Here is a 24631-nt window from a genome sequence, read left to right as displayed (position 1 = left end):
GGGTACAGTTTTTTTTTTTTTTTTTTTCATCTTGTCGGCTCAGGTATTCAAACCAGCGACCTTTCGGTTACTGGTCCAACGCTGTAACCGCTAGGCTACCTACCTTATTATCGGCAGTCAGTGTGGCACGTGGAGATGCAGTGAGTAATGGATGGTAGTGGTCAACGCATGGAATCGTCAGTAAATTACAAGAGAATTTACACCCAGTGTTCTGTGGTCAGAGGAAAGAGGACGGCTGCCTGCTGCACACAGCCGATGTTCATGAGGACAAATATAAGCACCCATCACACATTATCGGTGTCCCATCCTTAAAACCACTGTGACAAAATACACCGGGCACACACTCAAAAAGAAAGTTGAGAATTTATTTAGGATTATCATTGTATTAAATTCACAAACAAGACTGTTAAATTAAACATAAGATTAAGAAAACAGGTGTGAAACTGAATTTTAGGGGGATTGTGGTGGATTGAGTCAGGATTAGGAGTGGTGTGTGTGTGGGGGGGGGGGGGGGGGTAAATCCAATGTACACTAAAACATCACCACCCCAATATCCAATGTCAAAGCAAAATATAAACATACAAAAATGATTTGATCATGTTTCAGAAAACATAAAGGTTTGCTGATCTAATTTATCTAGGTATACACGCACCCTATGCTTTTTATTATTCATCTCCAATGATAACAGTGACTGGGTTATACCACACACAGTCAAACAAAGGAAACTAACTTGGCATATATGCCAAAGAACAGAGTAACAATTCCATCAAATAATGTATCTGATGTAAGAAGGGTAAGAGACTAGGAATTACAATCAAATTCAAATAATTAAGCACCAATTATCAACTAAAAATGTCAAGTCAGACTTTCATTTGTTGGGGATTTAATGTATATAGGCTTCTATATAGGCTTCTTCTGAAGTGTAAGTTCTTAGTGTGAAGCAAATCTGCACAAAACCAAATATACAGTATGTACAATGTTTCAACAGTACAAAATCTGGGTGGCTGTTAATGATGGGTAGTATAGAAATACAGTACTGCGTTTGATTTTCAAAGTTATATCTAGCAATTAAGACCAGATTTTTTAAAAGTAGGTTATCTACTCTGCACCAGATGCCAAAAAAAACCCAGACAATAAGCTATTCCACAGGCAATCATGACTCTTGGGGAGCGTGGAACATGCACAGGGTTCTCATGGCAACAGTTCTGTTCCAAACACTAGAAGAAGACTAGACACACAGAATGACCTAAATGGTGCTGCACCGGTAGGACTCCTATGAACATTGCAGGCTCCTTCCATGATGTACATGAACACAAGTCATCCACATTAAGTAGTGGTGAAGTGTAGGTAGGTAAAGAAACCAAATGGTGCGAGAACACACATCGTAGGAAAGCCTGTGGTTATGTAGCAATAACAACTGTTAGGGCAAACCAAATTGTGAACAGATTGTACGTTCACATGACTGAATGTATGATAGCAACAACAACAAAAACTGTTTGAACAGGATTAGTTCCATTTCGACATACAGCCTGTGAGTGATCCAATTGGTGCTTGCTGGGTTGAAAAATGAGGTAGCTCAATCATTGGTCAATTTCTTGGATTCGTTTTTTTTTTTGCTAAATGCTTACTCTGCATCGGCAACATCAGCACATTCTAGCCAGAGGAGCCATAGCAATGTAACCACTCCCATTCCCCTCTTCAGCCAATCACATTAGAGGTGACATCAAGCACAGAATCATCACAAAGACAGATCAAGATTGTCGAAGTCTCGGCTCATGGTAAGATGAGAGCAGTCAAGAGTTAAGTGGACGACTAGAGAACAATCAAGTGACGCAGCACAGCGTGGCTGTTGGTTGAAGGATAAAAGGGGTTAAGGAACTGTTGTGAGAACTGTCGGCGACACAGAGTGGGATTGAATACTAGAACCTGCATAGTTCATTATTTTGCCAAACCCCCTTTTACTTGATGCATACAAAGTCTGATACAAAATGAAAACATCGGTCATCAAAATAAACAAAACAACAATTCAAACAGTGCAATGTTTTCTTCCTTTTATCTACACTTTATTTAGAACTAAAAGCTATTCTCTTAACAAGATGGAAAAACAAAAACAATGTCTGAAAAACAGAAAGGAAAATGTTTCCTTGTGTTGGGGTAAAGTCATGACGGGGTTGGTGACTTCAGGTGAGTGGGGATCCCGTCCAGCCCCATCTCATCCACCATAGGACCCCATAGAATGTCAACCATTAACAGATCCACAAGCTACCTGGACGGGCTGAATAAAGCTACAAGTACCAGTCGACTAGATTCACCTAAGAGAGAGAGCCCTACATACACATATAGATCAGAGACGAAGCCATTCATTCAAAAGACCACTGGACAAGACTGATGCCACCTCTGCATCCAGTCATGAGCAGCCCTCTTAGGCTCCCAGACATGGAGTCAACACTTCCCTTCTCTAAGAGAGCCATGTGGGCTAGAAGAGACACGGGGGGGACTAGTCTTCAGACATACTCTGGGCCTCCCCTCTTATAACAAGTCACCCACAGTGAAAACAAACCATTTTCTGTGTTAGATGGATAGATAGGATGTATCCTATCTAATTTGTTGCATCGTATGTATAGATTTTTCAATATATTTATGTAATATATAAAAGGCTATTTGATTTCACCTAAAGCAAACCACCAACATAGGAGTATTTCAAGGTCCAAGAAATGTATCTCTCTACTGTAGGGTCTGGTAATGGACAGACAAACAGGTGCAGTCTCGCCCCTTCTCCTCCGAAGAGAATGGAGCGAGGAGTGAAGATGGCCAGGATTGTAGAATCACCCCCCCCCTCCTTCAGTAACGGCCTCCTGGCCTAGTTACAGACAGCATAGCAACGAGTCTGTGTCCAGCCACAGTTACAGTCCTGCTCTAGCTTTCTGGCATGGTCATCACTCATGATAGGTGTCCATACCCCAGCAACCCCCTACCCCCTCCACCAGGCCAGCCACACCCAAACCCGCCTGTATGGGTTAATCCTCCAGCAGGTCCCTGTCCAGGTCCATGAAGGGCTCGTCTATGTAGCTGGCTATGGCACACAGAGAAGTCCTGTCTGAGCCCAGCAGCACTGACACTGTCTCCTTCCAGTAGTCAAAGGGGATGCAGGAGCTCTGAGGGAGAGAGGAAACAGGGGGTTAAGACTTGTAAAACACACATTTTTTACCCAAAGAGGAGAAGGGGATATTCATGGTAAGTGGAGTAGTGCAAAATTGCAATGTGAAACTTTCCCCGGTTTTAGGAAATACAAAATACTACCGCCGCACCTGCCCGGTACCCCAACAAAATGTGGTGGACACCGACTAATGAAAACACAAGCACATTTATAGGATTTGAAGATTGGCCTCCTCCCGCGTCTTCCGAAACACACCCAGCTCCATGCCATTGAACTAGTCTCTGACTAAATGGCCCCTCACTAAACCTTGCAAGATTTGAATTTAAAGTTTAGTCAAAGGCTAGTTAAATGACAGGCCAGCCAGTCTACGGACTACAACTAGATCGGGTGAGCTCATAACAGGGACGCAAACTGCCGAGGGCCCAAAAAGTTGACAAACGTTACATATTTTCAGGGAATAACAAGTACATATTTGAACAATCTCAATACTCTGGAAGCATGTTTATGGTAGGCTGGCCTTGTTTAATTGATGCCCTGGGTCGAATTTAATCCACATAAGTGTATAGTTCCATATCACAACATGTTGCTGAATTCATGAGCGAAGCAGAGGGCCTGTATATGCCTATTTGGCAAGCCAGCTGTGCAGGGCTGCATCTCACTGTAGTAGGCTGTGTTTTGGTTATTTGGATCTCCATTCAAATCTAATTTTATTGATGACATACACATATTTAGCAGATGTTATGGCGGGTGTAGTGAAATGCTTGTGTTCCTAGCTCCAACCGTGCAGTGGAGTAGTATCACTTGCCTTTTGTTTACTGCATTTGTTTACTGTTAATATAAATAGCCTAAATATAGATCGCGTCATGCTTTTATCAATCTGATATTGTTTACTAGGCCTACTTGGTAGTGCTGTTTTGTTCTATTTGAATTATTTCGTTTGCATTCGCAGTTGTCAGTATACTGAGCCAAACTGCTATCCAGTATTTTTGTTTGCATGCATGAATAACTAGGCTACCACTTCCAGCATTTATTAAGACAGTTCATGGCTACATTCACAGGCTGTCGGTAATAGGTGACTTACCCAATTTATCTTGTAGCCTATATTCATTACCAAAACAGCCTTGCTTTAGTGTGATAAGCAGCAGAGATTGGCTACAGATTTTGTGCCAACCTGTCACTTCCAAAATCACTCAATGGTCTCAAGAGTCTCGCCATTTCAACTTTATGGTTATTGTGGTGTAACGTGATATAAGCAGAACTCAATATACAATTCCAATGCAAGAACTCCCCCCAAAGAATTGACGAACCCCCAAAAATGTCAACTGCCCCCTTAGTCACTTTATCCTGGCGCCGGGTCGGGAGAGAAGCAGCTGAGTAGACTAATGGCTGGTTAGGGGACGTGACTCAGCTGTCACACGTGATATTGGATGAAGCGATCCGATTTGACATATATGACATCACTCTGAACTCTGATATTCTATTTTAGCTTGTCAGCATAGATGCTAAAGTAGTTCGCAAGCTAACGTTAATAACTTAGTGTGTAATAATTTGTGCTATTGAAACATAAGTACGGCTATTGTGGTAATCGTATCACCGCCACCCCAGTCAAATTCCACGTGGCCATTTAGTCACGGTAATTAGGGTTCTCCAAGTTCTGATGCTGCTGATGGTCATTAGTAGCCTAACAAATTTCGTAACTGCCTGGTACTCTGCACTCTATTGTCCCTCTAATCACTCTGACATCGATGCAAATGTAATCAAAAATCTAATCAAACTCTTCATGAGAGCCCATGATCTCATGTTACACAACATTTCAATAGGCCATGCAATTGCGTGAGAAAACACAGTGATTGGCTCTATTAAAAATAGGAGGATCCCATCAGCTTTCTATAGGCTAGGCCTACTATATTTATTTCTTAACTTTCCTAATATTAAGTACATTGCTTCTCTTTACAACAGGAGAATAGCCTACCTGACTGGCATTCGTAATTTAAGTGCATAGATGTATTTTTTTCCCCAACTTTTTTGACAGGTGCATGATAAATGATAAATCTAAACCAAAACAAATTTCACACATATATTATTTTGTATATGTAAAGACAAAATTAAATCAAGAATAGTCTGATGGGTGACAATACCAGCCTATCACATGTGAATTCTATATTATCACTTGAGAATAATGCCCAAGCGTAAGGCAAGAAACAATGCCTTTTTTGCAACTTTTTCGAATCATAGTCGCACACCTCATGTAGCCTAGCCCATAGGCCTATATATGTTCTAATAAGGTTTGTATCACAACTAAAGTGTCCAAATAACTTCTTAAAATTAAGCACATTAATCCTCTTTACAAGGGTTGTAGAGCCTAACTGGCGTGAGTTTCAAGTTTGGGAAAGATAATTTACACCATAAAAATGCACCTTTATAATAAAAGCATTATATGCATAATCACATTTACGGTAATTCTTGATAATGGTGTTTTCCCGCTAATGGAACATTCACGCTTACTGCTGTGTGTACATTACTGCACTTATAATGGGAAGATATAGCCGAATAGTTTATCATCCAAATGTTCTGATCTGTCAGCCTCATTGCATAAAAAAGTGTGGGGATTCTAGTGGTTATATTAATTTGGGATCCATCGCATCCCACAACTGTCCCAGACTATGTTTGGAATATTTATTTCACGCACAGAATAGGTCGACTTTTGTACTATGGGGATAGTAGATTGACATTGCTGTTCGTTCGGTCTACTCATCTGGTTGGATGACGAAATGTAAATGTGGACAGTTCTTCAATATGCACCTTGGAATTGGATAAGGATGCACGCATTTGCGTCCCGATGTGTCTGTTCACTTGTAGCCTGCAAGGAAGAACTGATCATGTGATGGAGAGCCATGTGAGTGAGAGGTACTTCAGAGCAGGCAGCACTCAGGAAGAGGCTCATTATAAATGATTAAACTTATACTTTGTGGCACAACGGCCACAAAAGTGAGTGAGAGGCACAACGGCCACAAAAGGCATAGATTTGTTTAGGGTGCATTACAGCCACACAAAGGGGTTTGCCATTGGGAAATTCGAGGCATTATCATATGCTTGTCAAATTGTGAATGAGAGACTGATGTATTTTGTACAGTCCGTGCAAAAAAAAAAACAAAGCAGAGCTCATTCCTTTCGAGCAACTTTTTTCAAATCATCGTTAGAGTCGCATCATGCAGCCTTACAATGTATTCAAAATCAAAACATATAGCCCAACGTTTGTAGAACAACTAAATTTACATTAATAACTCTAAACTAAGCATATAGTTATACCTATTTCTTTGTTAACCGCTCAACACAGAACAGCCGTATGTGTGTACTCCCTCAAATTGTTTGGTGAAAATATCCTCTCTATTTTATTCAGCTTTGTTCAATTGTATTCTTCATACTAGAAAAATAATGCCACGGGAATTCAAAGAAAATCTTGTCTGCTAAATGAACTAGTGTAGCCAACTGCCATATGGCATAGCCAGATCAGGATAACTCAAGTATGCTATTCTGTTATTCTGAAATAGATTACATTTTCTTCATATCATGTTTCTTTAGACCGGTCTAAAATTATAGATTTATTGTGAAGGTGTAGGCTGTATTACATGGATTTATTAGACTTTTTAAAATGTAGATGTTCCAAAGGTCTGCCTCAGTGGCTTGTAGGCTATGTGTTGAAGCCAGGAGATGCTAATTGTGTTTATGTTAATTAACGGTTAATTATCATGAGACAGTTGACAATCACTGGCTGACTAAATTTTGTGACTGCCACAGCCCTAAACTTAAGCAAATTATAGTTGCATGTTTCAAATATAACCGCAGCATTATTTCAAACACAGGTTGCTTACCTCAAGTTGCATTCCAAATTTCCCAGTCAGGAACAAAGTTTGTTGTGTGAAGTGGATGATGACTCAGCCGCCAGAGAAGGTAACGTTAGTGAGCACACAGTGGGAGAACCTCAATTGCATACTTCTCGCTCCTCAAACCCCAATGGATGTGAAAGCCAGAGGTCCCTCCCCTCTGACCTTCTCCTCCAATGGGTTTTGAGAAGGAGGTGAGGAGAGAGGACGCGGGGAGTGTGCAATTGAGATTCTGTTCACACCTCAATGGGTGACACACTCTGCGTACTTTGCCAGACATACTTTTGTTTTCATGGATCGACACAATTCATGTGAATTACCTATTTTGAGATCAAAACTGTGAATATAGCCAAGAAGCGTCAAGTTTGCATCCCTGCATAATATCTTTTGAAGAAAATAAATCTGGTTTTCCCTTGTTTGGGACAGAGCAGGGCAAGGACACTCACGTTTTCCAAACAGGTGCTGTCCTTGTCCTTGTTGAGGTAGTGGCGCTGCCAGAAGCGCAGCAGGTTGTGGAAGTTGTTTAGCAGGCAGCCAGGGTATTTCTCTGCATACTCCTTCTCTCTCAATGTGTTGAGGTAGAAGGGAAGTTTACCCCGCCTCCTGGCCAGCATCAGGACCACCAGGCTGGTGTTCAGACAGCTCACATTCTCCTGGGCCAGGGGATGGGCAGGGCAGAGGGGGACATGTCAGCGCCAGATGTTGGAGAACAACAACCTCAAACCCTAACAAACTGAGGACACATTCCTCTTATCCTGAAAGAGAGGTACAGAGGTGTGGGTTTGTCTGGTGTTAGAGAGACCTGTGTGAGAGTCTGCACGTTGATGACATTGACCAGCCTGAAGAGGAAGGACAGCCTGTTCTCCACCCGGGCCATGTAGGACAGCAGACAGCATTCAGACAGCACCTCCACCACTGCAGGACCACAGGCAGTAACAATTACATCAGGAACAGCACCATTATAATGCACTCAAAGCTTGAATTCATTCCAGCATTGGCAGCTTAAGATACTACATGTGACCCTCTCTCATCGTTCCATTCACTTACTATGGGATTAGACAGTGCGGCTTACCTTTCACATCCTCTGTCTGGCTCTCGAAGCGGTCGAGGGACAGGACGATGCAGCGCACCAGCATGTTGGAGTCCACCAGGGAACTGTTGATCTGGGTCATGAAGGTCTGGAACTGCAGCCGAGCCAAACAGAGGAATGGGACACACAGCATTATAGAACACACACATCGCAAAAACTTTGGTACATTGAGATTACTTATATATGACTATAAGAATCGATATTGCATTATTTCATGTATTTTCTGGGACGATTGAGAGGACTGACAGGTTCCTCCCACATTGGGGGGGGTTGCTACTCGCTAAGGGTTTCACCTTGTCGTCTGTGCTGACATATTTGTTGAACCTCTTGAAGGCGTCGATGTTGAACTTCATGAGTTCCCCCAGCAAGTCAAAGTAGCTCTGCAGGACATCTCTGGACTTACAGCCACTGTCTATGATACAGAACAGGATGTGTTCTAGCAGCCCCCTCTTCAGCAGAAACATCTGGTCCGCATAGGAGGTGGCTCCACGGAGGAAACTCTCCACTGCCCTGGCCTGCCAGAACCTAAAGGAGGAGTCTGGAGGCTCCCTCTTCATGACGGCGAGCAGACGTGTGAGGAGACCCTTCTTCCCATCGCACACTAGACTCCTGCAGGAGCACAAGGAGACATGGAGAGTGCATTAGTGTGTGAATCACTCACAACAGATTTAGGACACACAATATGGTATTGCATTTGAGGTTTCAGAGAACATGATGTCTCTGTAGTGTGACGTATTGAGGGTGGAGTCAAAATGGAGTCCCGGCCGTGATTGGGAGTCCCATAGGGCGGCGCACAATTGGCCCAGCGTCGTCTGGGTTTGGCCGGGGTATTTGTTCTTAACTGACTTGCCTAGTTAAATAAATGTTACATTTAGGATGCATACCTGTCTGTATTGACTAAGGCCTCCACCTCCGGTATGTTGGCCTTCAGAGAAATGGCACTCAGCTCGTTCAGCTCCTGACTGTTCAGAAGAAGGTACTTGTTCCTGAAATAAAGAAAATGTTGTTTGTTAAACTCAAGTGAAGCTAATGGAGGAACTTTCGGTCAAACAGACCTGTTTGAAGGTTACTCACTCGTGGTGGTCACTGAAGCTCTGGAGAAGCCTCAGAAACTGGATCTTGAAGGATATTTCCTAAGGGAAGGACAGAATCAGCATGATTGATATTGCAAATGTTATAACACAGCAATGGTAATATGTTACTCAGGGTGAGAATCCTAGAAAAAGCAACTGATCATGTCCAGGGACAGCTCAGTGAGAGACGAGTGCACTGCTTACAGGACTGCAGTCACAGTTCTCGTTCTGGCCATGCACCACGTGATCGGACGAGGTGTACTTCCTCCAGATCAGCTTGTCAAACAGGTTGTTGAGACCTGGGATCAGACGGAACTCTGCTAACATCTTGTGTACCTGAGGAAGACGGATCAGGTGGTCAAATACACGCAAGAGCACAGGAGTGCCTACACCGGAGAACCCATGTCCTGTATTAGGTGAGGCGTCTGCTCTGTCCCCCAGTCCCTCACCTGGTTCCTCTGACGGCCCATTAGCAGCACACAGAGCACGTAGAGCACCTCCACCTTGTACATGATCTCATGGACGATCTTCATGGACTGGGGCAGACGGTGCCTCAGAGGGCTGGTGGCCATCGAACTCTCATCTGATGACTCTGTGGAGGAGACACAACAGGATGTAATTTTTTTAATTATTTAAAAAAAAATTAAAATGAGAAGAAATGTTTATAGATAAGTACAGAGGTACAAGGGTAGGTGACAACCGAGATGTCCAGGATATTTCTGTATAGTACAATAAATAAACATTTCACAGGCAGAATGGTGCATCTAATGTTAGACCTTTTAAGTGATAACTGGTGTTCAAGGCAGTGGTACAGAGCAGGAGGAGACAGGATGCTGACCTGTGCTGCTGTGCTCAGCCTCCTCCGTGGCCATCTGCATGAGGGCGTCCAGCACCAAGGCGTTGTCCAGCCACGTGTACCAGTCCTCCAGCTCCTGCAGGAAGTTCGACGCCCCGGTGGCCTCAGACACCTTCCTGGTGGCCAGCTTACACAGGCGCTCGATGAAGCCCGGGATGTTCAGGAGGGTAACTGGGAACAGGGAGGCAGTGTGGGCTCATTCATTGATCATGTAACGTTACTCTACAATAGTTTTCGGTTTTGTACAGAATAACGGTATCGAATTTAAATGAGTACTACAAATGAACAGACGAATTAAACCAATACTTTAACGAGACCCTAAAGAAAGGGTAATTGAGCTAAATAGTGAGAATACAATCCAATTTCTCCAGTGTGTTCCCGTATCCCTGTCCTACCTTGATTGACCTCTGCACGTGAGGGGCTTGCGTTGCGTTTCTGCTGTGCATTCTTGGCCAGCAGGGTGTGTTTGTCATCATTTCTCACGTCGGGTTCTGAGATGGTGACAGAGAGGATGCGGCAGAAGTTAGCCAGCTGCTGCTGGTCGAAGCTCTGGACCAGACCAGACAGGTTAGGAATCCCCTCCAACTGGATCATGTCCTGGGGCAGAGAGAAGACCAAGACCAAACAAATGGATCACCATCGGCATAACATGATCATGGACACCAAATCTCTACCTAGAGCAAACCCTCATACTCTGTGTGAACAATATTAGTATAAATTAAAACAATATGAAGACTTTGCCGTGAAGTTGCTCTGACCTTCTTGACGCCGAGAATATCCTCGATTAAAGTGGCAGTCTGTAGAAACGTCTTCTTGTTCGTCATCAAGGTGAAGAGAAACAGGACAAAGTCGTCTCTGGCTGCAAGGCTCTTTGTAACCCCTTCCGTCTGAGAAAATGTGGGGAGAGATTTGACGATTAATGAATGTCTAAAGATCTAAAGAAGAACAAGCAGACATGACAACTTTTTTTTTGCGAATGAGGTGATGGCCTGCAAAGAGGGTACTTACACATATACAGCAGTTATAAAGAACACTGAGGCAGTCCTTGACTAAGTCATCATTCACTGCAGGGACAAGAGACACAGACATGAATAGCAACGGTCCCTTATGTCAAAAGTGCAGTCTTCAGAGAGAAATTATATCAGACGTAAGTGTTACTGCTTACTTTGAGGTTTCTTCTTCTGCATAGTGAGTGTAGGCCTCATCAAGATCTCTACCAGCAGCTTCGAAGGGATGGAAAAAATGAATGCAAATGAACAAACGTCGCCTGATAGTATCTCAGAAGGCACTGATACACTGTAGTAGGAGGTGACATGGCTGATTCAAGACATTCAAACTGGTCATTGATTACTGTCCATCACAGCACTGAGCACACTAGTAACAAGAGCATAATAAACAGTATGTAAACATACATCAACTCCACCAAAGAGGTCAAAGGTGTATGTGTTGGGAAAGGTGGATTCTTGAGCACTCTTCCTGTCTTCTGTGACAAAAGACATTGCCTCCATGGAAAGTAGGGATGATAGTTCCTGTTAAAAACAACGGATAATTAGGCCTTAATCTTAGAGTAAACTATACACATTCAGTCGGCTCCTATAGCCTAGGAGACTGCGCTTTGTTGATGTTGTGGTGTATATATTATCTGGGTACCTTTAGTACACTGTGTGTGTGGGAGAGGTCACTGTTAGGATGGCTGCTCTCATGGAGCTTCTGCAGCAGCTCAGGGATGCCGTGCCATTTGGCCCTCTTATCTCTCTCCTGGAGCAGAGCCTCTGGGAGCTGGAACACAACGAATGAGTGGTGAATACAGGAAATATGCGAGAGCTTAGAAAATGTCTCCGGTATGTTCCCGTGTCACAAGAACACTGACAGTTGATCCTTTTACCCTACCCTCCGCACACCCACACAACCTGAGACAGATTTAACAAAAGCCTAGGTCTTAGATGTTAGTGCAAAAATAATCGCATCCTCTCCCAATTCCAGTTGCAGAGACCATCTTCTGGCACCAGTTAAGTCAGAAGTCATTCCAAAATCATGCCCAAATGCTCCTCACAAATGGAGCACAATATAACTTTCAGTTCTCAAAACTAAATTATTACTGAAACATTGAGAGGAATGTGGCTCAAACTGCCATTTGAGACTTTTTATTGGAATCGATGGAGCAACACATAGGCCTTTTCTCTTCTTTAACGGCAAGTTGGCAGTGAGTTAAGCAGGCCACATTTCACAAGAATGAAATGAGGAAAAGAAGTAAAAGCTTATCAGTGCTGCTGAGGTCTGAGGTTGCCTTGAAAAGTACACAGGATTCCTTAGTTTCAATATCAGAGAATTTGTCCTGTCCCCATTGCATGTTCAGAAATGTTGCGCTTATGAGTTGACTTCATAGCTATTATTGGTAAGGTTATCAATACGACTCAGGTTGTTGTTTTATTCCCAAGCCATAAGACTGCTAAACAATTAATCAAATGGCTACCCAGACAATTTGCATTGACCCCCTTTTTTACACTGCTGCTACTCGTTGTTTATTATCTATGAATATTCACTTTACCCCTACCTTTATGTACATATTACCTAAATTACCTCAACTAGCCTGTACCCCCGCAGACTGACTCGGTACCGGTACCCCCTGTATATAGTCTCGTTCTTGTTTTTTATTGTGTTATAATAATAAATATTTTTTTGAGCACATATTTTCTTACTTATATATGTATATATATATATAGAAAAAGAAAATCTGCACTGTTGGTTAAGTGCTTGTATTTAAGCATTTATCGGTCAGGTCTATTCGGTGCATTAGACAAATAACATTTGATTTGAAAGCAGAAATGCCAAGTTGAAGATTATTGTGGAGAAGGCAAAAGAGAAATTGGGGGTAACCGATATTACTGTTGAAATTATTGTTCACATGCTGAACAATCCTAAGGGTGGAGTGTTTCAGCATGATATAGATCACGTTTAATGGGGTAGGGAAGGTTTTTGTTGGGAGGCTGTGGTAGAAGTTACTATGGATTTATTTGGTTTTGGATTTTATTTTCATGGTAGTACAGAATTGGGCAGCTCATGATTGAGCGTACAATCTTTCCAGCACAGTAGGTGGTGGCATGCACTGTAAACATTTGTTTGTGGACTGCCATGATCTCCATAGAAGAAGAAAGGCAGGGAGTCAGAGGGTAATTCTAGGATAGACATCCTCAGCATGCACAAGATAGCTCTTCATGTTAAATGTATAATTCAAAAGGTTTGTTTTAAAATCACCACCATCTAGTCTACTGCAGCCATTTGTATACACACATGAATGAGTGCATAATGTATAATTTCCAGTGGTGTAAAGTACTTAAGTAAAAATACTTACTAAGTTGTTTTTTTGGGTATCTGTACTTTACTATTTATAATTTGGACAAATTTTACTCCACTGCATTCCTAAAGAAAATAATGTGATTTTTACTCCATACATTTTCCCTGACCCCCCAAAGTACTTAATATAAGACATTTTTAATTATTTATACTTTTACCTTTGATACTTAAGTACATTTAAAACCAAATACTTTTACTCAAGTAGTATTTTACTGGGGTGACTTTTACTTGAGTGATTTTCTTTTAAGGTATCTTTACCTTTACTCCAGTATAAACCTTGGGTACTTTTTCCAACACTGACCATTTCCACAAGATTATTAGCAAAAAAAGGTGCCGTAGATTTTTCAACAGTGCATGAAAGAGAAAGGTTTTTGCCCCTGTAAGGTTTATTTATCTGGCTAGTAATGAGAGGCTGACATGAGCAAAAACAAGTAGCTAGTTAGGTAAAATACCTGTTGGCAGTATAATGACTGAGCCGTGCCCAGGCACAGATGGGCGGCACCCATTTATGGAAACGAAAGTAGCTGGGGGCTGGTGTCGTTAACGTTACGTAATCACGCGTGTTGTTCCAAGTTAGTTCTATCTAGCAGATGAAAATCACATCCTGTCAAAACCTAAAACCAAGCTAGTTAGCCGTAGCTAACTAATAGCCAAACTAAGCTGCAAGCGAGCTAGCAGCAGTGGCGCACTCTTTCCGTTTCGCAAAGTCATCAAATGTTAGGTAGCTCGCTAATATAACAACATTGAGTAATACAACGAACTACAGATACCAATTGTATGTAACGTCATGGATGGGAACAGACACATACGATAGTACCAAAGATGGCTATCTACTTAGGTTAGCTAAAAAAAGGTTCGCGTAAATATACTAGCAACACTTTAAAAAAAATCTTAACAAAAGAGCTAACAAGTGCAGGCTACATCAAGGTTTCGGCTGTCATTTTATTGTAAGTAGCTAACTTGCGGGTGTATTTGGTCATTTAGCGAAATGATCACATTATTTTGTAGCATAGACAGCTAATGTTAGCCAACTAAACAGAAAGTCTGATAAACAGCTAGCTAGTTTCCCTATATATGCTAACGTTAGCTAGCTCTCAGCAGGGTTACCAAACGCAATCCCAGTCAGGCTTGAGTCGTCCTCCCCCTTTTCAAATACCTTCATTGCCGATACATCGCACAAGTTGTCTTACCTGTGTCCCTCTGCTGAAACCCTGGCCTGCGATCTGACTGTGTGTGATTTTTGCAATGATATTGCGACTGCTTCGTTTTCCTCCAGTCCAAGGGGACTCAGACCCCAGAAACGTCGCCATTATTTCTTTTTCCTGAACAGTTCTAAGCAGGAAGTTCTGTGGATTTAGCGAGCTATGGTTGATACAAAATATTCCCATGTATCTAGCGGTATCTAGTGGTAGGACTTGAAAATGGTTTTGACATGAGATGCTTTCTCTTTGTGGGCCAGATGTGAGAAAACTACAGCATCCATTGTCTTGTATGTTTTGACGATCTTGTTTTTATAATTAAGAGGTTGGCCATGATAAGAAACCAATGAAACAAAACAGTCACTCAGAACTATTTATTTATTACTCATTATCACCCACATTCTGGCAAAAACGTCTTGAGTTAGTTTCAAGTTATACGGGGACGTGTGAGATATACTCCTCAGCCTTAAGTGTCTTCATTTGCGCTAGCTAGTATTCGCATGGCGTCGAGTGGAAAGATGCTTCAGGAGGGTGGTCACGTGTGCTAGCAAGGCAGAAGTCCGGAGTTCGCGCCAGGTATGGGCCGAATCAGGAGGAATCGATTCTTGTTATGCAAGCAGCGTGACGTCCTTTATTTACTCAGACATGGCAATTCATTCATACAAACAGATTACATATGAAACTACAAATGGGTTCTCCCTTTAGTCCAGATACAACATTATTGTATTTCAGTGATCTTCCTTCTTAATTTTTTTGCCCTAGCACTGGACAGCTGATTCAAATAACCAACTCATCATCAAGCTTTGGGTTTTTAATCAGCTGTGTAGTGACAGAGAGAGAAAAAAACGAGTTTAAGAAACCCTGCTCCATAGGAATGAATGGAATTCTACAATATTTCAATTAAATATTTCAAAGACACAATTACACATATTTAAATATTTGTTGTTGTAGTGGGGACAGTAACATTAGTACGTTCAACAAGTTATACTTTAAGAAAGTATGTTTTTATATATATTTGTATTGAAATGTTAATGTTTAGCTCACATCATACAATTTAATAGTATGCATTAAGGTGTCCGTAATGGAATAAATATGGCAAAAATGAATGTAGACATTAATACATGCATTTCTATAACTTCCAAAATATTTTTTTGCAAGGGTGGGGGAGTGACAAGATGGAGATGCACCCCCTGTCAGTCATCATGTTTGGCCCTGTCCGGGGGTGTCCTCGGATGGGGCCACAGTGTCTCCTGTCTCAGCCTTCAGTATTTATGCTGCAGTAGTTTATGTGTCGGGGGGCTGGGGTCAGTTTGTTATATCTGGAGTACTTCTCCTGTCCAATTCGGTGTCCTGTGTGAATCTAAGTGTGCGTTCTCTAATTCTCTCCTTCTCTCTCTCTCTCTCTCGGAGGACCTGAGCCCTAGGACCATGCCCCAGGACTACCTGACATGATGACTCCTTGCTGTCCCCAGTCCACCTGGCCGTGCTGCTGCTCCAGTTTCAACTGTTCTGCCTTATTATTATTTGACCATGCTGGTCATTTATGAACATTTGAACATCTTGTCCATGTTCTGTTATAATCTCTACCTGGCACAGCCAGAAGATGACTGGCCACCCCACATAGCCTGGTTCCTCTCTAGGTTTCTTCCTAGGTTTTGGCCTTTCTAGGGAGTTTTTCCTAACCACCGTGCTTCTACACCTGCATTGCTTGCTGTTTGGGGTTTTAGGCTGGGTTTCTGTACAGCACTTTGAGATATCAGCTGATGTACAAAGGGCTATATAAATACATTTGATTTGATTTGATCCAGTGTATATATATATATATATATATATATATATAAATCATAGGTTTCACCTTGTGAAATGTGCTCTTGAGAACAAGAACCAGTAGCATTAGAAGTGCCAAGAAACACGGCTCCTTGTGGCTACCTGAACCCAAACCCACATTTTACTATCAAGACATGAATTGTGCTTGTAGTTTTCATTGTGGTTGTAAATGGTAGGCTTACTTCTTTTTAACTTCCTCTATGCTTTTGTTTAGGTCACCCTTTCTGGCCTAGTACCATTGGGACGGGGCAGCGGCAGACCAGACAGTATTATGTATTATTATTTTACTCTCAGTCTTCCCTCTCATCAGGTATCCCAGTGTTTGCCACAGTCCTGGCAGCTGGCCTCTGTCATGTAGAGGTATGAGCTCATGGCCTCCCTCAGCCCCTTGCTCACCAGAGAGTCCTCTGAATCCACTCTGCCCTTACTGAAGATCAATGAGCTGGGAAGACAAGAGGCAGGCACAGGGAATGTGATATACCTACCACCAGTATATGCATCATCTTACAATGTGAATTACAATGCAGTTAATTGCATAGCTATAGCATGACACATCATATCATATTGACAAATAGTCAAATAAGTAGTGTGTAGGTCACTTGCGCCACAAAATATGGTAGATGGAGGATTTAGGAATGTGTCCCACCTGTCTACGTCCTTCCAGTTGAGGGTGGGCCTCCTGATAGCTTTGGGGTACGGTCTAGTCATAGTAGTATTGTTTGAGCCTTGGATGATGCAAGGCTCCCTCAGTAAACAGCACAACCCATCTGCTGACTCTGTGGATAGACATGTTTCCAAATGTTTAGAACATTCTCTACCCAAACAACATATTACAGTAGTACCATACAGTCCACTCTCTTTGCATACCAGAGTAAGAACTGTGCTATAATAATAATGCATCTGAGCCCGTCGATGGGCTTGTACCCACCAGAGTAGTGTTCCACCAATTGGCCCAGGGTGTAGAAGGTGAGGCTGGGGGAAATGTAGAACCAGCCGTTTTGGAGGCGACGGATGCGGTAGTGTTTCACTGTGCCCATGTACGAGGAGTCGGTCCTCCCAAGGACCGAGAGCGAATAGGTGTCTGTGACCAAAAGTAACACAAGACTCTTGTCACGCCACAGCAATGAAACAGTGCACAAGTCCTAGGCTAGTTGTTGTGCTTATAGCAAACTTAAAAAAACTTGACATAACATTCAGTAAAATGAATTTAATTAAACGAGCCCTAAGCCATGAACATGGACTCACTTGTGTTTGTCTGACTCTGTCGAATCAGGAAAGCCCCTGTGTAATTGTGTGGCATCAGCAGCAGCTCCTCTGCATTTAACCTGCTGATGCCATTATACTGCCACCTGATTAAAGATGGATGAGAAATATCAAATATTCACTATCAGAAGACAAATAAGATAGCACATTATATTTTTCACTCCTCTCTGCGAGGAAACTCCACTGGAACTACTGGTGACATCTTCCCCCACTGGGGGAGGAGTGACATAATTAGGACATTGATGATGTCATTCAGAGCGAGAGAACATCTACAGTATTGCTCTTTCAAATTGACGCATTCCAATTCCCACCCTCTAGTGACATTCACTGATGTGTAAACAGCTGTGACAGTCAGAAGTAAAACTTGAGAATAAGTAGTAGGTATCTTACCTGTTTATTACTTTGGCAGTGTAGTGGCTGGGGATGTAACTCTCATTGCCTGTTGTTGTGGATTGCACCATCCAAAAATCCCCATCACTGCAAATAAAGAGGTCAGTCAGTGCATTCAACTAAACTATCACAAACTACCACATACAGTAGGGTCAGAAATTGACGTGATTGATAAAGATGACCAAAAAGGACTGTATAAAATAAATAAATACTGAGCTATATTGTATACTCCAAAAAGTTGGGAAATTATATTATTTTATACTAATACAATTGCTCTTGTTCAACAAGTAATACATCATTTTCTCAAAAAGGTAGGGTTAAAAATGATTGACATCCCTGTTTTTAATACCTTTAGAGGATACTGAGACTTTTTCTAAAATATTTTATGAGCAGGAGAACACATTGGGAGCAATTTTGGACCATTCCTCCATACAGAATCTTTCCAGATTCTTGATATCCTTAATCTGTGTTTATGGAATGCCCTCTTCAATTCAAATCTCTTCAATTCAAACCACAGGTTTTCAATGGGTTTCAAGTCCAGAGACTGAGATGGCCATTGCAAAATGTTGATTTTGTGGCCAATTAACAAATTCTTTGAGAATTTTCATGTATTTTGGGGCTATTGTTTTGCTGGAAGACCCACTTGCAGTATCAGCCTCCTGGCAGATGCAACCAGGTTTCGGGCTAAAATGTACTGGGTAAAGTTCATGATGCCGTTGACCTTAACAAGGTCCCCAGGACCAGTGGAAGTGAAATAGCCTCATAACATTAAAGATCCACCACCATATTTCACAGTAGGTACGGGGCTATTTCCTGCTTATGCATTCTCATTTCGACACAAACAAACACCACTCTGAGCAATTGTATTATTCTAAAATAATATCATTTTAATTTTTTTGTTGCATAAATTATCAATCCTTATTTGAATACTTTATTTGATGCAGTCATTTTTACTCATCTTTATCAAGGGTGTCAATCATTTCAGACACCACTGTATATGTAAAGCTACATGCGTGTATGCCACTTACTCTGATAACACAGTGAGCCTCTCGCCCATGCGGATGCTGGATTCCGAGGGATCTTGGGAGGGGAAGTCATAAAGGGACACCACCATGGGCCTGTTATTGTCTAAAAAGGAAGAATGGTTTTAATAGTTGCAATCAGCATTCACGCTGGCTGGTTGATGATTTCAGATTAGGTTAACAAAATTCAAGAATTCAGAAGACCTATGGAGGAAGCTGGGCGTTTAGTATTACCTGACATTGCAGGTTCAGTTGGATTCTCAAGGGATGGCATACTGGATCGAACTTTGACGGGGCAATTCCCCATGATCAGCTGTTCTCGAGCTACAGTATATGTCTGTATGGCTCTGTAGGCTGAGAGACAGAAAGAAGTGTATTGTCATTTATCTTCTCTTGTCATATGTCAAGCTAAAACAAGATGACACAGGAAGAGAAATAACCACAACCAGAAACCATAATTTCCTCAACCTGAAGTTTCCATGAAAAAAATATACATATTCATTACTATCTAAACATGAACTCTGGAGAAATAAAAGAGTTGGGTGCACTTTACGATACACAGGCCTTAGAACAGTATACTTACCAGTGGAATAACTTGTAATGAGTGTAAATGCAATACAAGGTGCTTCCATAGTATGTTAGTGGGTTATAAACTAAAATTGAAAACTTGCTCACCTTATTGAAAGAGAATACGTCTCACTCCTCTGCTCTGTTGCTCAAGGCGACTATTCCATTTACGCAGATGTGTCCAAAGGGTAGATAGAAACAAGACAGAGGCTCACTGAATGAGGACTGGTTTTTATGTCTCTAGAACCTGTGACGCCAAAGGCTCTGACATCCTCCTGACACAGAGCAATGTGTGGGTGTGCATATGGAGGGTTGACGTTTGATATGTCAATAACATTTTATTTCTGCATAGGTGCACAAAAAACACGAGATCAATATTCTGCTTAAAATTACAAACTACTTTTTTTCCAGGATTGTAGCAATCAGCATGTATTTAGTATAGGCCTACTAAATACAGTGCCTTCAGAAAGTATTCAGAACCTTTGACTTTTTCCACATTAGGCTAGGTTACAGCCTTATTCTTAAATTGGTTTAAAAAAACAAATCCCTCATCAATCTACACACAATACCCCATGGTGACAAAGCAAAAACAGGTTTTTAGACAATTGCAGACCACGTGTAACCACGCCAGCCCAGGACATACACATCCGGCTTCTTCACCTGCGGGATCGTCTGAGACCAGCCAGCCGATGAAACTGAGGAGTATTTCTGTCCATAATAAAGCCCTTTTTATGGGGAAAAACTCATTCTGATTGGCTAGGCCTGGCTCGCAAGTGGGCCTCTGCCCAGTCATGTGAAATCCATAGATTAGGGCCTAATGAATTTATTTCAATTGACTGATATCCTTATATGAACTGTAACTCGGTAAAATCGTTGAAATTGTTGCGTTTATATTTTTATTCAGTATAAATGACATATTTCTGTATTTAATTTTCAATAAATTTGATAAATGTTTCACTTTGTCTTTACGGAGTATTGTGTGTGGATTGGTGAGAAAAATAAATACATTTAATCAATTTTAGATTCAGGCTGCATCACAACAAAATGTGGAATAAATCAAATGGGAATTAATACTTTCCATATAGACTGTTGGTCATCAGATAGGAGGAGAGGATCTGACTCACGAAGGATGATCATTTATTTTTCCTTGACCTATAGCCAACTGATTAAGACCTGATGCACTCAGATGGAACGTCTTGGTGAGACGCAGAAATCAGATGTACTACATGTTTGCACTCTCAGTGGTTAGCTGAAATGGAAAAGCAAACTTCAGAGAACCTTATCTGAGCTAGGGCATAGCTGACCGTTCTACTTTATTTTTAGAGCAAGCTAAAAATAGCCTGCCCTCACCGTTTACATTCAGTTTGAGGTCAACCGATGTAAGAGTGAGAGAAAAAGCTCACATATGCGGTTGGAAACTATTGGCCATATTCCTTTAAGTCTTCTACCAAGACAAAGCTGAAAGGTGTCAACTATTTTAGTCTGAAATGCAGAACATTGATTATTTTTCTCAAACCTTTGCAATTATTTGATAGATTTGCTGGCGTATGTGTTTGTGTGCGCAGTGGAAACACTTGAAGATATGACCACAAACCAAGGGCCCATTTTACATCTTCTAGCTTTATTTAGTAGTTTAGTAGTATAAATGAGTTGTATTGGCAGACCGTGATAAGCACCACTGGGCCCTGCAGTGAAGACTGAACACATTTCCACATTATAACAGGCTTGTTAAGTTGTTATTCATTGTGTATGTCTACTCAAGCGATGAGTGAACAGACTATAAAAACAAAAATGTAAAACATAAAAAGACGACATCAATTACAAAATAAACTTTTTTAACACACAGATGAAAGGAGAAGTGATTGAATCTAGACAATCACATTGGCCCACGGTTCTTTCCCATTGAATTTCTTTACATTTTTGCATATTCCTAAAAAGCAAGTATAACGTTCTAGAACAACCAAAACACAGTGCATTCATTCTGTCATTTGGACCAGTATAACCTGCCATTTGGAAAACAACACAATGCAGAGAAATGTACAGGAAGTCATGAATCTTGTGTTTTCACCCAGCATGAGTGATCATTCTACAGTGTGAATGGAGTGACTCGGCAGAGCAGAGCAGTGCAGCAAGGTACAGTACAGGAAAACACACATCTACACTATGCCACACAATCAAAGGAGGCGTGTGTTCACAGTTCACAACATTCAAAAATGTGTCTAAATGTGTGCAATGAATGAAGGTTAAGTGTAAATGTGTTCTAGATCATAGTATAAGAGAAGGAAGAGGAATGTGTGTTTGGACTACAGCGGATGTGAGAGATGGGACTCTTCAACCCCTCCTGTGCTGAGGAACCGATCCTATACACACAGACACATGGGGAATAAATAACAGATGTGAAAGGCAACAATCGGAACAAAGGAGGGACATACAGTAATTGAAACCGGGAGAACAAGTCTCTAGATTCACTTGCACAAGACACATGCATACATATGAAATGATGAGAAACTGTTGGGTGGGGGATCGTACCATCTAGACCCTTGGAGTATACAGTATATCTGATTCATCCTTTATTTTGTCCCCTCAGCTTGTGGCTCGAAGTTTGACATGTATACAGTATTATATTTAATCTTCATTTGTATATATTCTCATATTTATCGCACAATTCATCACTGAACACCCTGGCATTGAGTAGCTTCGGAGCAGGGTAGGAGAGACTGGGAGACATAAGTTACTGGAGGAAGAGAGGGCCACCGGTGAGGGCGGCTACCCTATGTGGAGTGAGGGAGAGATGGGACGATTTAGCAGGAGACCTCCATGGTCTGGGGCCCAGGCTGGTTGTCCAGGCCCCCAGTGGTGTTGGCTCTCTCCAGCAGGCTGTTGAGGTTGCGGCTGCGGATGCTGTCCATGGAGGTGATGCTGGAGGAGGAGGTGGTGCGGGATCGGACCAGACGACTCATTCCAGCCGTGGGCACTACGACACAACACAGGAGTGTTAACATGCCAGTCACAATGTAGAGCACTTCATGCAATGCAGGAAGCATTATGATGTGTTCCCTCTGTTAGGGAATCACATCAAGAAATCATACAAATACTGCAGACATTCACCATGCAGACAAATCTGAGGAAATAAAGGGACCCATTTTTTTTAAAGACTTCAGTACCAGACACAACTACACTATGCAAGCCAAAGACTCTGACAAGCATGTCTTGTAAAAAAGGCAATACAATAATAGCATAAAGCACTGAAAAAATTGATAAAGGCAAAATGAAGCAAAACTAGCACCATGTGCAACAATAGTAAATCTAACATAAGTTTCATGCTTAAAGGAGCCACATTACCACTTAAACAAATGTCAAAGTATGCAGACGGTTCTCCACTTAATTGAACAATACAGATGACCGAAATGACCAATAATATGTTGTTAAATGGACTTTCTGAGCATACACTGACATTCATGAAATGTGTGTTAGGTTGAATGGAGGCTGGTATTTGGCCAACTGGTCTAAAACTGCTACTGCTTTAACACCTGGTACCTGATTCGTTGCTCAGGTGACTGAGAAGAATGTAGGGAACTGTTAGCATTGATGGAGGGAGGAAAGGATTGAAAAAAGAAGAAAGGAGAACGTATTGGACGGGAATAAGGTTTATGAAGGTTGAGGTAATGAATAGAAGTCATTTTGAAGGAAAAGACAACTGCTGTATACCAGAGAGACAACCCCCCCCCCCCGATGTGTTCTTCCTGCCTGATTCTGGGGTAGGGTAGAGACAGAGATATCCCAAATGAGACAAAGCAGAATTTTGGCCAATACACAACGGGGCCTTGCAGCAAAACAACACCAACACTGTGACGAGAGTGTACCCTCATACACCTGTCAACGTGGTTTATAGGGTGCTGCACTGGGATCGTGACGAGATGCGTTAATGTCATGGCATAGAGTCATGGTATAGAGTCCATACCCTATTGAGAAAAAAAATGTATTTATTTCATAATAGGAAGATTTATTTTCATTCAGCCACACTTCATAATAGGAGGATATTCTTGCAGCCTCTCCAACAAAGTTGCTGTAATTGAAATGGTTTGAAGTAGCTAGTTACATCAACAACTGTGTCAACTGATCTGTCTTTTTAATACAAGCCTAAAATGCGATACCATTTCTTTCAATGTGTGTCAGGTGATTTTAGCTATTTCACTACTTAGTTTTAGGATTATTGAGATGACTTACGAATGTATATTTGATATTATGTGCTTATTTCTGTGCATCTATGTCTCTGCAACGCTCTCGCTGTCGAAGAAAACAGACTTGAAACGTAAAACTATGCTGCTTCAAACTAACCTCGCTTCGCTGACGTTTCAGCCTCTGCGTGCAGTAGAACATATCTCATAGATGACTATGAGAAGAGGCTTTAATCAATTCTAATCTGACAGTGAAATGTCCTAATCTAATCATCAATCAAATGTTTTTATAAAGCCCTTTCACATCAGCAGATGTCACAAAATGCTTCTACAGAAACTCAGCCTAAAACCCCAAACAGTAAGCAATGCAGATGCAGAAGCACAACGGCTAGGAAATACTCCCTAGAAAGGCGGGAACCTAGGAATAAACCTAGAGAGAAACCAGGCTCTGAGGGGTGGCCAGTCCTCTTCTGGCTGTGCATCTGCAGGGAGTGACTCTGTGCTGCATGGCCTTCACCTCCACTCTACAATTCTCCTCTCACACAGTGACACCTGGGGCTGCATGCAACACTCCCACTGAGGAGGACTGGGGGAGGAAACAGAAAAGCCTAGTACCATAGAAATGCTGTGCTGGTGAAAGGTGAAAACAGAGAAGCCTTTGCTTTGTGTCACAGGAAGAGCTGCATCTTAAACAATTTGGTTAGAAAACAAAAACACACAAGGCAAGAGAGTCTCTCCCACGCAGAATTGAACAGGAAGTCAATTGCTGTT

The 24631-nt window shown here is 41.8% G+C and overlaps 3 protein-coding genes across 7 annotated transcripts in view; all 3 read right to left on the bottom strand.

Annotated features, from left to right (window-relative positions):
* Positions 1-351: 351 nt before the first annotated feature.
* LOC135542128 (short transient receptor potential channel 4-associated protein-like) lies at positions 352-14776 on the bottom strand. The gene is made up of 17 exons (XM_064968819.1): positions 14605-14776; positions 11711-11839; positions 11473-11589; positions 11226-11283; positions 11069-11124; positions 10819-10947; positions 10456-10657; positions 10043-10231; positions 9654-9796; positions 9409-9540; positions 9206-9264; positions 9016-9117; positions 8425-8740; positions 8114-8225; positions 7844-7956; positions 7488-7694; positions 352-3155 (listed from the first exon to the last, which is right to left on the bottom strand). The coding sequence occupies exons 1-17, from the start codon at positions 14722-14724 to the stop codon at positions 3018-3020; spliced, it is 2322 nt and encodes a 773-aa protein (XP_064824891.1). The 5' UTR covers positions 14725-14776; the 3' UTR covers positions 352-3017.
* Positions 14777-15233: 457 nt separating this feature from the next.
* On the bottom strand, positions 15234-20548 carry LOC135542131 (src-like-adapter 2). The gene is made up of 8 exons (XM_064968820.1): positions 19791-20548; positions 19350-19469; positions 19122-19221; positions 18094-18180; positions 17686-17789; positions 17369-17521; positions 17087-17216; positions 15234-16882 (listed from the first exon to the last, which is right to left on the bottom strand). The coding sequence occupies exons 2-8, from the start codon at positions 19420-19422 to the stop codon at positions 16747-16749; spliced, it is 783 nt and encodes a 260-aa protein (XP_064824892.1). The 5' UTR covers positions 19423-19469; positions 19791-20548; the 3' UTR covers positions 15234-16746.
* A 735-nt stretch (positions 20549-21283) lies between these two features.
* LOC135542127 (protein NDRG3-like) overlaps positions 21284-24631 on the bottom strand; it is a 61595-nt gene continuing 58247 nt past the window's right edge. For 4 of the 5 annotated variants that reach the window (XM_064968815.1, XM_064968814.1, XM_064968818.1 and 1 more), the window contains 2 exons: positions 23220-23258; positions 21284-22656 (listed from right to left, as the gene is read on the bottom strand). In XM_064968815.1, coding sequence (XP_064824887.1) covers positions 22484-22656; positions 23220-23258 — 212 coding nt within the window. In that variant the 3' untranslated portion in view covers positions 21284-22483. The remainder of the gene's footprint in view (positions 22657-23219; positions 23259-24631) is intronic. The other variant, XM_064968816.1, reaches the window with a different exon arrangement.

This window comes from Oncorhynchus masou, chromosome 6, assembly GCF_036934945.1.
Source record: "Oncorhynchus masou masou isolate Uvic2021 chromosome 6, UVic_Omas_1.1, whole genome shotgun sequence".
Taxonomy (NCBI): domain Eukaryota; kingdom Metazoa; phylum Chordata; class Actinopteri; order Salmoniformes; family Salmonidae; genus Oncorhynchus; species Oncorhynchus masou.
This window is presented reverse-complemented; position numbering and strand designations above follow the sequence as displayed.